The sequence below is a fragment of the Hippoglossus hippoglossus genome, chromosome 14 (genome assembly GCF_009819705.1).
Source record: "Hippoglossus hippoglossus isolate fHipHip1 chromosome 14, fHipHip1.pri, whole genome shotgun sequence".
Taxonomy (NCBI): Eukaryota; Metazoa; Chordata; class Actinopteri; order Pleuronectiformes; family Pleuronectidae; genus Hippoglossus; species Hippoglossus hippoglossus.
Window position 1 is genome coordinate 2,899,558 of NC_047164.1, and position 14,468 is coordinate 2,914,025.

The 14,468-nt window shown below is 43.4% G+C and overlaps 1 protein-coding gene across 2 annotated transcripts in view; it reads left to right on the forward strand.

Annotated features, from left to right (window-relative positions):
• tmem132e (transmembrane protein 132E) overlaps positions 1-14,468 on the forward strand; it is a 335,088-nt gene that overhangs the window by 276,279 nt on the left and 44,341 nt on the right. For both annotated transcript variants that reach the window (XM_034606761.1, XM_034606758.1), the window contains exons 3-4: positions 1,964-2,104; positions 11,180-11,372. In XM_034606761.1, the coding sequence (XP_034462652.1) occupies positions 1,964-2,104; positions 11,180-11,372 (334 nt within the window). The remainder of the gene's footprint in view (positions 1-1,963; positions 2,105-11,179; positions 11,373-14,468) is intronic.

The window sequence follows — 14,468 nt, forward strand, 5'->3', positions numbered from 1 at the left end:
GGCTGCCGTTTCCGATTGTTCACCGCTGATTGGATCCCTCTTTGGGAAACACATGAAAAGGAAATCAGATCATGTCAACTCACAAAAGATCTTGATTCCACGTTGGTTTTTTAGCGTTTTACGAAACAGAAATATTAATTTCTTGACAGAAAAATCCTTCCTGCAACTTTCAGTCACTTTCAACATGGTTTTCATTATTGATTGGACTATTGATTGATCTATATGGAGGCTGCAGCTACAGTAAATAGATTATAAATGTAAAAAAGATATAGATCTGGTCCGACCATCCTGTACTTTATGAATATTGGAATCAATACCAGAGTTTAATGTCCCAATACCACGATAACCATAATTTCTCCTTCCTATTTATTTACCTTTGTTATTCTTTAATCTATCCCTTATTTCTTGTTGTGTGTCTTAACATTGGCAGCAAATGAAATAAATAGGTTTAATATATGAATTCAAGCATGGGGACGAATAACATCCACTAAAATAGACAGTATACATGAACCAATAAAGATTATTCTATGTTTTCATAGGTTTCCACATCCAGAACATTGTTGGGAGCGTGGGCGCATTCATTTTTAATGCATGGGAGATGTAATATTTGCAGATACTGCAGAAGATTAATGCACCGACATGAGTTTGTTTGCACACATGAAGGCAGGTACATGCATATTCTCCACGGACATTATAAATGTATGGATGCATCTGTTTCGCAATGTGTGTGCATCCGTGCATACATGTCCGCTTATAGTGTGAATCTGGGTTGTGTGTAAAACTGTATGTGACGGTACATTATGTTCAGGCTTCGGTAATTCTCCTCCCTTTGGAACTAACGAACTTTAATAACCAGTTAATTTGTTGATTCATGATTATGTCTGTGAAATGTTCAAAATCATCTGTGATTAATGTCTCTGGACTTTTTTGTCCGAGTACAAAGAACATTCAAGTTGTCGTTGTTGAATAAGCAACAAATCATCAAATGTTTGAAGAGGATGAGATTTATTTGTGGATTATTGAAGCACACAACGACGCAAGCCTATAAAACAAATGGAACAACATGGTCCTGCCACTGTAACGATATGTTGTACATTTTATGTAAAGAAAAAATACAGAAAAATCCACTTGTCATAGAATAGAATGCATCTTAATGTGTTTTACATGAAATTGATGGTTTAAAAAACAAAACATATTAAGACAATTTGATGTTAAAACAATAAAATCTATAAAAAAACTGAAAGCAATAGAAGAGACAGGGTTCAAATTAATTAATAGCAACATTATAAAAACAACATATTTTCATATTGATATTACGAGATTATGAATTTTGTGAAATTAGTATTTTGAAGTTAATCTGTATCGAACTGTGAATCATATCAATATTCAAAGCCATAATTTTAGCAAAGAATTATTTCAGGTTTCACATTCTGAACACAGACAATATAAAGAGACAGTAGTTTGTGTGAGTTTCCAGATTCAAACCTCCTCCTTCCTGAAGTGTCCTTGAGCAGAACGTGTGACTCCCTCCAGCTGCAGGGCTTCTGCTCTGTGACGCACCTGCAGCACGTTCTCCCCGAGGAGGTGAAGGTTGAGGACGAGGCCTCTCACCTCCAAACCAATAAAGCATTGTCATATTGTGTCTTTAGGAAATTCAACATTAAAAGTAATTAGAAAAAGTTCCCTCTGTAAGAATGTGAAGGCTTTCAGGTGTTTAATTATAGCGTATAAACGTCCAGCGTGACCCGCAGCGGTCCTGCTCCTCTGCCCTCGTGTATCATCCCTCTGTCATCTCCATTCGTCTCTGTTATTGATTCATCTGTGGAATTGCTTTTGCCATGACGCAATGCAAGGAGGAGGTCCGCCGCACACGGAGGGCGTTCACCTCCGACCTCGCCCATAAATCACAGCCTCCAATAAAACTCACTCGTCCCGTTCTCTTCTCTTTTCTTTCCCGCTGCAGGGTCAAAGCAAAGAAGGGGGTGAACCTGCTCCAGACCAAGTCCAAGAACGCCCAGTGGAAGGTGGACTGGGAGGTGCAGTCCGGCGCCAAGCACTCCATCACCACCATCGACGTGAACAAGAACAAAGGAGTCAAACAGGGGTAAGTGAACAGACCCCGAACACGCTGTCCCAGCCCCTCGATTCCTCTGCTGCACAACGACCACGAGGTTCCTCGTCCCGGACACTGGAGCGAAGGTTTCCCAGTTTGAACCAGTCACAGTTCTCTCTCTCTCTCTGATTAAAGGCAGCTTTTAAAAATCATGCACGACCACTCTTCGTAAATGCCCCAGGAGCCACGGAAGATAAAATACAGCTCCGGCCCGCGGCGGTGACTGAAGCACCCTCTGCTTTATAGCGCAAAGTTTAATGAATTGAATGTTATCTCCTTAGTCTCACTACATCTGCTGTTAATTCAGTGTACGTGGGGAGATGAGGTGGACGACTGTGACCGCGGACATTAGCATAACTTTGAGATAAGATCGTGTCTGAGAGCAGTAATTATGCAGAGTTCCTCTGAAGTGGAGACAACAGCCAGTCCCCCGTCCTGCAGAGTCTGACGGGACAGTAATGAGCCCAGTGGATGCAGCTCCATGGTTGCTGAGTGATTTTCAAACTGAATATTGTTGTAATGGTTCAGAGCTTATTAATGCGTTTGTTGTTTATCTCCACCGAGGAGGTTATGTCATCATTTGGCTTGTTAGTTTGCAGGATTACGCAAAAAACAGCTGGACGGGTTTTTCATAGAACTTTGGTGGAAGGATGAAGTTTGGGTCCGGGGGGGGGGGGGGACACTTATTCAGTGTTAGTGTGGATTCATATTGGAGGTGGATGCAGGATATTTCAAAATTGTTTGTTACTTTCTCAGGGGATAATTCATGGGTCTTAATGAAAAAAGTCAGGTGTATTTAAGGGGGTGTGATATTTATGAGTGTGTGCAAATCGTGGATCTAGTGAATATAAATGTGGTTTCATAAGGAGACCTGGAAACGACCCAACAAAGGCCTCTGCTCCTTCTCTCTCTAAAAAACTACTATTATTACTATTATCTCTGCTTCAGTTATTCATCATCTGCCATATTCTAATTCGCCCCACCTCAGTTTCATAAGGAACCAAAACGTTTTTACTCGTAACAGCATAAGAGATCTTTAACTTAGTCCATAATGTTTTTAACCGTACATGCAGATAGTCATAGTTTCCACTGCAGTTGTGGTTCTTTAGTCTGTGAACCTGTAACTGTCGCATGTGAGAGTGACCTCCGTGCACGTGCACCCATAGTACACACATAGTTACAGAGATAGACAGTTTTTCAAAATCTGCACATTGCACGTGAACGAGACGCCCAAATGCAGAGGAAGAAGTTTGTTGTGCAGAAATATCCACATTAGTGTGGACGAGGCATCGGTCACATTGGGTTCACTGGTTTGTTACATGAGGCTCTGAGCTCGTCACAGGGGAGGAAATCACTGAAAATTAGCATGAAGTCTTGTTACGTGATGTTTTCAGTTCATTAAGAAACCAAAGCTGCAGGACATCAGGTCTAAATCTCGGCGTCCACACGAGGAGAAAGAGCGAGGACGGAGACAGAGAGTGTCCCTCACCTGGAAACTCAGTGGCTCCTTTGTTTACTCCCTGGCGCCTTTCTCTTGCTATATTTAGTGACCCTTGTCATGTAATCTTCGCCACCCTGTCACAGTGTGGGAAACGTCCAGTAGGGGGGTCAAGCATGGGCAGAGAAACAGTGTGTCGCGCTGCATTTAGTCAGAAACCCAGTCAATTCTGTGACCACCTCGAGCCCAGCAGCCAAACAACGGGCCGGTGCAGTGAGGGCGAGCGCAGTCACGGAAGGAATTTGTGTTTTTTTTGTGATGCTTCATTCCCATCAAATTGATTGAACACGAGCATGAAATCTTTCTGTATGAAACGCACTCAGGCCTCTCAGGACTCTGTGGTGAAAAGAGTGTGGGGGGGGGGGGGGGGGGGGGGCTGTTTGCGAGTCTGTGTGAATCCTCAGTTTGTTTTGCTGCAGTTTTTCAAAAGGACTTTAATACTTTAACATCTCCCCCCCCCCCCCCCCATTAATTGAGGATTCCTGATGTTTTTTCCTCTTTTGTGTCCCTGGCAAAAAAAAACAACATCTCCAGCTATTTCTTGTTACGTAAACCGACTTTAGCAGAAAACTCATTTCCTAAAGTAATGTTATTTTCATATATATAGATCTATTTTTATATGATTAGAGCATCAACTTATTATAAGTCAGTGTTTGTGGAAGAATGAGTCAGCGGAAGCAAAGCTGGGTCCAGATGCTGCTTCTCATCCAGAGATGCATCGTTGTGTGTCACACTGGGTTTTTTACAAATCCTACAAAGTGGCTTTAGTCTGGTTGTGTAGGAAATTAATCATATTTGTCATTTTTACAACAATGACACGTATTTTGTTGTTGAAATATGAAGATTTAGTTGTTGTTTTCTAATTTGTAACACTGATTGAAGAAGATAATTTACTTAATTGAAAGTACGATTAAAATAATCCACTACAAGAAAGAATCCAGCATTTAAAACATTTCTTAAGTAAAAGTATGAATCACCAGCAAAGTGTACTTCCTGTATGAAAAGTAAAAGTACGACAAGTTTAAGGTTGAGCTCATTTGCTTTTATTCACTTTTATATACTACATACATCATATTCTATAAGATCATCGTATTCCAGTTAATCTATGAGGCTTTTTCAACTGGTTCATTCAGAACTTCCTCCTTCCTTCAGTTTATCAGAAACATTCATCACACTGACGTCTGACAAGTAACGTCAGCTGTCAGTCAAATGTCAGCACTGTAAAAACTGTGGAGTAGAATTAGAAAAGTTACACGATAGCCCAAAACTTATATTAAGTAGAAGTACCTCGAATGTGTACTTAAGTATAGTACTTGTGTAAATGTACATGACTGAATTTTCATGTATTTTGCAGCACAAATGAGTTAACGTGATTTAAAAATGTGATAGTTTCATGCGGATGCTTCAAGTTTCTACTTTCGTCAGACAAATATGTACTTCAGAACTTCTATGAGCTGAATAAAATATATTCCTGCCAATTAAGTTGCATGAATACGACGCGATTCAAATACTTTCTCGTGCATCTTTAATTCGTCAGAAAGAAACGGACAAATATAGACGTGCACCCCAGGTTCTGTGTATTTTAATGGTTCACGGTGACTCCGGCGTGCGTTGGGAATAGTTTGTGTTTTCACGCTTTCAGCGCTCGCGTCCCCTGCAGCGTTTCTTTTTGATTATAGTCTTATTTGTTTTATGAAGGAAGAGCGTTCAATCCTCTTTTCCTTTGTGTTTGATGTCTGAGTGGGCTCACAAGCGCACAACTTCCTTCCTCTAAGAAGCTACACGCCGCCGCCGCAGACACTTTACAGTAATGAGCCCAAAAAAATACAAGAAAAATCTCCAGACGATTCTCTCCATAATTACCCAGTTTAAATGGAGTAATAAGGCGAATTCTAATATGTTCTTAGTAATTGTTTTCATTCATATGTCTGTGTGTGTTCAAGCAGCAAACAATTACCCCACCGAACCCCCAAAAAACACAAATACACACTCCCTGCGTTGATGAGAACCAAACACACACACACACACACACACACACACACACACACACACACAGACTCGAACAACATCTGAGCATCAGTTCTGTCTGAACATCTGGTTTTGTTTACTCTGAACTACCTGAGTCGGAGGAAACAAGGTGACGGTGTTTTCCCATCAGGGCGTCATGTTGATCTCTTCATCAGTCTCCTCTCTTTATTATTCTTTCTTCCTCTTCATCAGTTCACTGTTTAGTCAGCGCTGGGAACATGTTTAGTTTTTTGTCTGTTCCCTGTAAACCTCCATCTGGAACCGTCCCCGTCCGACAAGCGGCTCCGTGGTAGCGCCGCGTGAACCGATGCATTATTGATTGCGGTCAACGGGTTTCAAATGAGAAATGTTCTCCGACGCGCTGTGGCGTTACAACTGTCGCGAGTCGGAGGCGACACAACGAGCGGATCATTTAATAAGACGCTTGTGTTCTCGTTCGCTCTGAATAATTCAACGTTAAACAGGGGATGAAACGAGAAAAAGACCCAGAGCACATTTAAAGTGTCACGATATCGACTCCCAACCAGGACAAGTAAACAAGCTGACAAATACTCTATTACTCCACCCGTCTATTTTCTCTATCAGGGGGAAAAATACGTTTTTTTTAAGGACAATAAATGTTCCCCAGTGTCTGTTTACTTCAATTATTACAACACGCAAGTAAACATCTTATTGTATAAAATGTCTGCAACACGCTGGCGACCCGTGCGGGGTTAACGCCGCCTGGGATTGGCTCCAGTTCCCCTGTGACCCTGAAGGAATGGACGGATGTATACAACCGACATTTTATCTATGTCGTCCAGGTTTGTCGTTCCCAAACCTGGAAGCCGTGTCCAGTGTGTGAGGGGCAGCGGGAAAAAGTGACTCTGGGCAGTTTTTAACAATTTGAAATACTTAATTGGATCTGCATTGGTTCAACTCAAGGCCTGGTTAGCCTAGCTTAGCATAAACACGTGACGGAAGTGAGAAACAAGGTGAGAAAACACCTGACAACCTCGATGCAGCTGATTTACGAATGTGATGATCATTAGAATCTGAGAAGCTTTGAATGCAACGAGCCGATCTTCAACCCCTTCAACTCAGGGCGTTACGTATCCGCTCTATTTCCTCTTTGCGTTCAAACCAGCTTCAGCGACATCAAATGAATCCTGGACGGGTTTGATTGACCCCCTCATTGGATCCTTCATTGCTCGGGGAATGGAAATGAAAGAGCACAGTTGTGTGACTGTGGCGTAAATGCTCTTCAAATACAGATGTGAGTTGGGACTCGGCTCGTGTTTAACGGGCGACAGCTCCCGCACAGTTCTTCCTACATTGACGTAATCAAGTTAAATTAAAGCTGAGACTCGGTACTCGAATGGTCCAAATTCGTCCAAATCTTATATTTAGCTTTGACTGTTCCTCCCTCCTCCGTCTCTCTTCTTCTGCTGTTGTAGTTCTCCTCGGGGTGCTTTGATCCAATGATCTCTCCCTGTTAATCAGTTCAAACAGACCTCTGATCAAAGAATGAAATCCCCCCCCGAGTTCTGAAGAAGCCCCGAGCTACAGCTTTTATAATATATAGGCTTTGTGCTCGACACATGCTACATCATTAACTTAATGGAGACAAGGCTCGACTTTCTTCAGCCATGTTGACTTCCGTCCTCTGATCCACTGTTACGAAATCAACCATTTCACTTTTCACTGCCCACGAGTTTTTAATAATGCTTTTATATGTAGAATTATTCTTTTTTTTTTACATTGGTTTAAATTAAAGCTTCAGGGAATAGTGGACGGAAACCAGAGAACAGGAGAGTTCACAGAAAAACATCCTTTAAGGGTCATTGTGGTTTCTTTACTTCTCTGAAACCTCAACAGTGACTTTAATGAGGTGACACATGCAAAATGACATGTTGCTGAAAAGTTCATGTTCTAATTCCATCGAGGTGTTTGAAGGAAGTGTAATAACGCAGCAGCTGGTGGAGCAGTGCAGAGGAAAACATGTATTTTCTTATTTCTTGTTGTTTCACTGTTACAGTCGTATCGTGAAGCTTTTATCTGGAGAGAGATGTTTGATTTTAATGGCTCATTTGAGCTTCATGTATGAGAACGATGCCGAGTGACCTTCACTGCCCACATGCAGCATGTGTCCTTTATGTCTGCACGGTTGCTAAACAAGACATCTGTTAGAGTTTCTGACGACTACAAACATTATGACAATGGAGGAGGTTGTGATGATGTTCCGACGCCATCGGACGTAAACAGCGATGATCCAACTTACTAACGCGCAAAGTCTCTCCTCAAATAGTTCGTTGTTGAAATTGTTTCCTTGTGTTTTATGGTTGTTTCACTTGAACAATTGCCTACACTGCCCCCCCCCCCCTCCTCCACGTTTTGCAATGGTACTGCTCAATTGTCTGTTTCGTCCAGAACCGTTAAAGATGCAGAAATGCAGGTTCGTTCTTCATCAGACATTTTGCCAAACAATCGATGTGACGTGCATCAGATACAAACACACTGACGTTTCCAAAAATGTTATCAAATCTTGCTACTGAGCTACTCTCAAAATGTGACTCGAGGAAATTAAATGAAATAAAACTTCCCTTTTAGTTACAGACCTCGATCGACGTTGCACGAATACGGACGAAATGAGCACAGACTACGGGCAGATGGCTCCGGTTTTCACATCAAACACATTATCTCTTCCGTTTATCCTTTGGAATCCCAGCTGACAGTTGGTTTATGTCCTGAACAGGTCGGCACCAACGTATAGAGACAAGCAACCGTTCACACTCACATTCTCCCCTCGGTCTAATTAGTCATCAATCAGCCGAACACTAATCTGCATGTCTTTGGACTGTGGAGAAAAAACGCAGACATGGGGCGAACATGCAAAGATAAACCGGGAGCGTTGCCCTGACGTCGAGCGTTAGTTCTCTGAAGTCGATCAAAACCTTAAACAGAGAATAAATATAGGAATCCGGGGGCATGTGCAGACAGTCGGTGATGTGATATAACCTTAAATCTGTTCCTTTGATTAAGATTTCAAACATTGTGTCAAAATGCCAAGTGTGTCTGTAAATCACTTGCGAGAAATGTGGAGGCGAAATGTCATTTTTCAGCTTTTTCTCTTTACCGCTTTCACTCCCCGATTTATAATTTACTCCTCATGGATTTAAAAAAGGCCCCTCTAACCCGAGTCGGTGCTTTGTGACCGCGGTTTTCCTGCAGCGTGACGGCGGGCGACGGCGTATTGAGCGGCCGCACGCGTTGACACTTCAGTGGGCCGTATTGATGACAGCTTTAGTGTGTCGCGGGCAGACGGGGGTGTTTGTTTTCAGTGAGTGATGTGGAGACAAATGGGCCGAGATCTCATCACGCTTGTTCCTTCAGAGGAACCTTCTGTGGGCGGAGGGTGGCGCGGGTAGTTTGATCCAGCTTTCATTAAAAGGCTCTCAGGCCCGAATGGGGGGGGGGACAGGTCTGTGCTTTTGTGAAGGACAGACGGCGAGCGCTTCACTTTCAACTAAAGGTGAGGCTCGGGCAGGGGTTTGATTCTCGTCACGCGTGGAGCGAGATTTAATTTGCCCCCTCGCCACCAGTGAGGCGGTTTCATGTTAAGCTTGTTGGATCTGAGGATTACAAGCATCAAAAAGAGGGATTCTTCATAACAGGGAGGCTAACAGTTATCGCCGCTGCATCGCTGCCGCGTTTTGTGAGAGCAGAATGTGGAGGATCCAACGCTCCCGACGTCCACGGCCGTCAGAACAATCAGGTTACCAAAGTTATCGACCGCTCGGAAAGAAAAATCTGCAGCCGTCGCAATTACGGTTATTTCTGAAAGTGAATAAAATTTGCAATCTCCTTTCACAAGCTCCAAAACTCCGAGGCCTCCGAGATGGAAGGAGAAAAAGATTAGGGGAGCAGTGATTGTTTATTGACGAGACCTGCCGACTGTTTTCATTCAGAGACAATCACTGATTCATTCGTGACTTCTGATAACTCCATCACAGTAAGCGGGCGCCGCCATTAGAGATCTGTCACTTCTCATCAGCTTTGGTTCTGTCGCTTATCAGGAGCACGGGAAAATGGAACAAAGTCTATTATCAGTTGTCTTCACTAATGTATCAGTGAATTATTGGATGAGATGTTGTATCTGTTGCATCAGGACATTTTTCAATGAACACTTTATTAAACATTGGTATTTGTTTTTACATATTCACAGATTTACCAGGGAATAATTAGATTAAATAAGGATTTCAATGTGTTTTCATAAGGGGAAACTTACTACTACTACCACTACTTGGTGCCATTCCAGCGACAGGCTTCTAAAACTCTTGGGTACAGTCAAGGTGAGATTTTCATTAAAACGTGTTTCCTGACTCGTTCTATATTTAACCGAGATCATCACCATCTCTCTGTGTTAATTAAAGTAACCATAGAAACTTGTACTTTGAATTTGTACCTGTGGTGATTGTTTTTTCCCATAAGAACAGTGGAAATAAACTGTAAACACATGATAGTTTGGTTTTAAAGATGAACTGAGAGTCACATGTTGAAGGTCACTCGTGCACTGACTCCTCTTCTGCCTCAGTTTTGGTCTCCACTGACTCCCGAGGGAAATATGTGGCTCATTAGCTCCTTAATGGGGCGATTAGCAGGGTGTGGGGCTTCTTTAATTAAGTCACAAACGGCCTGGACACAGAAACACCTCATATCATAATGGCTGGACAGTAAAACTCTATTAATAAAAACCACTCATATGGTGAATCATCTCTTTCGGGACCCGAGTATCACAGTCGCCGCCGCCGCTGCTTATTTTTCACGCTAAGCAATCAAATCTATACGTGAGTAAAAAAAGAACGGAGGTTGGTATTCCGCTGGCGAGTCACGACGTTGTAAACGTTATACTGTGACCTTTTAAGATCCCGCCGCCATATTAACTGCCTTGTATCTGTCAGGAAATCTGAGATCCAGCAATCAGCCTGACGGAGCGCGCAGCACGGCCGACGGAGTGGAATGTTAGAAACGGACCTTTTCATCAGAGAACGTGTCCGATAACTTCTGTGAGACGAGCTGAATGCAGAAACATTGACTGGAGCTTTTTACTCTGACATCTGATTTACTGATACCCTCCAGAATACATCGATCTTCAAACTGAGTTAAAAGTATATTCACCAGGTTACTTATCTCACACTAAAATAAGCCTGAAGAGATTTAGATCAAGTTGAGCAAAGAGCAAATACTAAAAATATAACAATACACATGTGTCAAGTATCTCAGCTCCGAAGCCGTGATGAATCCTCCACTTCTCTTCTTCAGCTCCAGGGTAACTTGAGGAAAACTTTAAAAATAACTGCGGCGCTGCGTGTCGACAGCTCACTAAACGACACGTTTAATAATTAAAAACCATCCAGTGAACGATTTCATTACCAGAAATGAATTGCGTTGCCAGACTTTCTTGTTACGCTCTGCAGTGGTTGTCGTGAACATTTGGCTGTAAGTGATATTTTGGCCTTTGGTTGTGACTCCGTGTGTGTGTTGTTGTTGTCACGCCACAGGGACGTGCTGGGCAACGTGGAGGTGATGCAGCTGGATTTCGAGATGGAGAACTTCACCAGCCTGTCCGTGACGCGGAGGATCAACTGGAACATCGACTACAAGGGACAGAACACGCCCCCCGATTCAGACAAGGTGGTGACGGAGCTGACGGTGGTGCAGCGGGACATTCAGGCCATCATCCCTCTGGCCATGGTGAGTGGATGAACAGCCAGACTGATACAAACATCATTATCATCGAGCTACTTTTAATCATCTAAACTGTCCGTTGTGTGGCGACATCCACACAAATGATTCTGATTTCTTTTAAAGCTTGAAAATCTCTCGTGACAAAGATGCAGGAGTTCTGAAAATTGTCTTCTCTGTGAGATTATTTCATAAAAAAACAGTATTTTTTTCTTATTATAAAATAGGACTGCACTGAAATATCTGTTTGTGGAGGTGGGGGGGGGGGCTGGGAGAGCACCCTCACCTCCACAAACAGAGGATCAATCAGCGCAGGTGAGAGCTGTTAGCTGATTGGTCCTCGGGCTTAAAAGGCAGCGTCTGAACTGCCTCAGACACTGGAGAGACGCCCGGACTGAGCTGCAAAGCCAGTCTGCTTTAAGTTTGTAGTTGCAATTTATGTTTATTGATTAAGCAACACTTCCGTCTCTGGCCGTGTGTGGGAGAGCCCCGTGGCAAGGTCGAATACCACACTGTTACTCGTCCTTCAAAATGGATCCGTCTGCGTCCTGATCTTGTTCTTGCACCTTGAAACATCTTAAAACCTGCACAGACGTGTGCTAAATTGAAAACCAGTTTGTTTCTTTGCTCAGACCTTATTATTTAGAATCAAAGACCTGGATGAGTTTCGTTTACGAGTGTTTCAGCCCCTGAAAAGGGAGAAGCTTGGAAAAGCTGCTGGCCTTGTTTATAGTGTGAAAAACTCCTGAGCTGCATTTTAGTGGAGACGGGCGAACAAAGAGATGTCGACCGCGTTCGCTTCTGATTGGTTCTCGACTACCAGCGGCGAATGTAGAGCGCCGCTAACACTTCCTGTCAGTTCAACCTCGTCGCTAGTTCAAGAAAAAGAAATCCCTGCTCTTACATTTCTCCCTCGCTGTTTCTCGTTTGTTGTATTTTGTGCAACAAGGCAACAAACTGCAGAGGAGACAATCTACTTCCTGTTTACACCGGCACACACATGACCAGTGTTACGTGATATGGAATTAAAATACTCATCTGGACCGAGATTGTTTTCGTTTTAAAACAAAATCATTTAAGCCATGGATTTAACCTAAATTCTAAAACTGTGGATTAAAATATAATTAAAATCATGAGCGTCCCAGACAAATAAATCTAATTGTCCAGTTTCTCTCTTTTCATTGATTCGCTGCTTGTTAAGAAAGTCAACCAATCCCAGAACTCTTAAGTGTCTGTTGCTCATTTAATCTGGGCTCGTCTGCTCGCCTCGTGAAAAGGTGGCAATTAGTGCGGGTAGTAAACAGATTATGGGAACAAAGGGAAATTAATCAAGCACGAGGTGCCGAGCACCGCGGGCTATACCTCGCCCTCTCTCGCCCTCGCCCTTCCTCCCCCCCCCCCCCGCCCCCGCCCTCCCTCTCTGGTGGTCTCTTGCTTCGCTCATTTGAAACTCAGAGACAGAAAAAGGTCCAACCGCACATTATATCAGTTCATTAAAATTTACCGTGTGTGGTGAATAATCCAGAAGACTGGATGTCGGAGTGGAGGTGGAGCGGTCGCAGGAGGAGAGAGGGATTTGGTGAGGGCAGCTCTGTGGTCACCGCCGCAGCACCGGTGTGTGTTGTACGTCATAAAACACACACGTGTTGTAAAAGATAACCTCATCCATCTCTCGGTGAAAGGTTTGGCTGCTTTACACGAACAGCAAGGCCGGGTTACACGTTTCATATTTGCATAATTACAAGTGTTCCACACCTAAAGCTTCATTAAATATACTCGAGCTGCGGTTATGACTCTGTGTACGGCACATCTGTGTGCGGCACATCTGTCGCGACATAAGGTTCACTTTATATCTCTGGTCCCCCTTGACATTTGGAATTAACGTGCAGTCGTACCCAGATGTGTTCGGCTGCGATGCAAAATGAGATTTCTGCCCGTGTGAACTTCCCCGTGTAAAAATTTACATTCCGGAGCAAGATGGCAGAAACGTTTCTTTCTTTTTTTCAGTCACATCGCCTGCCACCTCGGCGCCGCACATCGCCGGGCCGCGTGGTTTTATTGCTCTTTAGCTGCAGTCGCTAAGCAGAGGAATCGTGTTAATGCAAGACGGGACAGAGAGAGGGGACCGGGGTTGTCTTTGGTCTTCTCAGGGCGTCATAGTCTTCTCCTTGCAAAAACTTTTTGTTTAAAAAAAAAGCCGAAATAGAACCTGTCTGTTACACATTGCAGACTAATCCCCGCTAAGCTTGAGGAATCCAGAAAGTTTTCACACCCTGGGAATTGCCTCTAATGCGACTGTCAGACATCACTGACGTTGTTCCACAATAAAAATAGATAAATTCACTTCAAGACGGAACCGGAGACCAGGTTCAGATCCGCTCGCTCTCACTCTGAAGGCTGTCAGGCGACACAGGGAGGGAGCTGCAGGCACGTGGGCAAAGAAACGCACGTCGCCAGACAACAGTTATTGATTTTCCACATGTGAGGGAGAGCTGCAGGTGGGCGCTGTGCGATCCACCACAGCTTTAATTCATCATCCTCTCTGTGTGTGTGTGTGTGTGTGTGTGTGTGTGGCGACTAATTGGATGGTGAATTATATCAGAGTGAAAACCGGACTTTCCAGTTCTCCCACTGGGGCGAAGTGCCCCAATTTAAAACAATGTTAACGCCCGTGAAACGTGATTGATGAGCTGCAGACAGGTGGCGCTATCAACGCCAACAGAACACACCACCTTTATCACGATGGCAGCTCGTGGAGCGGCTTAATGGGACAGTTTGAAGTGAGGAGGATCTTTGTGGCACGATTAGAACATCGATACGTTTCTTCACTGACCCTCATGAAGCTGGAAGTTCTCCTGGTTTGAAGTTATGATTCATAGTTTGATTTAAATTGTAAGTTAAATGAAGGATTAGGACGGAAGATTTAATAATTAAGGCCATGGATTCAGTGTTGTTGCTTCTCCTGTTCAGAAAGTTTATTTCTTAATCATCTGTCTGTGATATTCAATATTATCCCGTTGCTTCTCTCACTTACACCCATGTCACATTGTGCTCTTGTTAACCCTCAAGGCCGTTTCAGTGTGGTATGAATAAGCTGTTGATAAG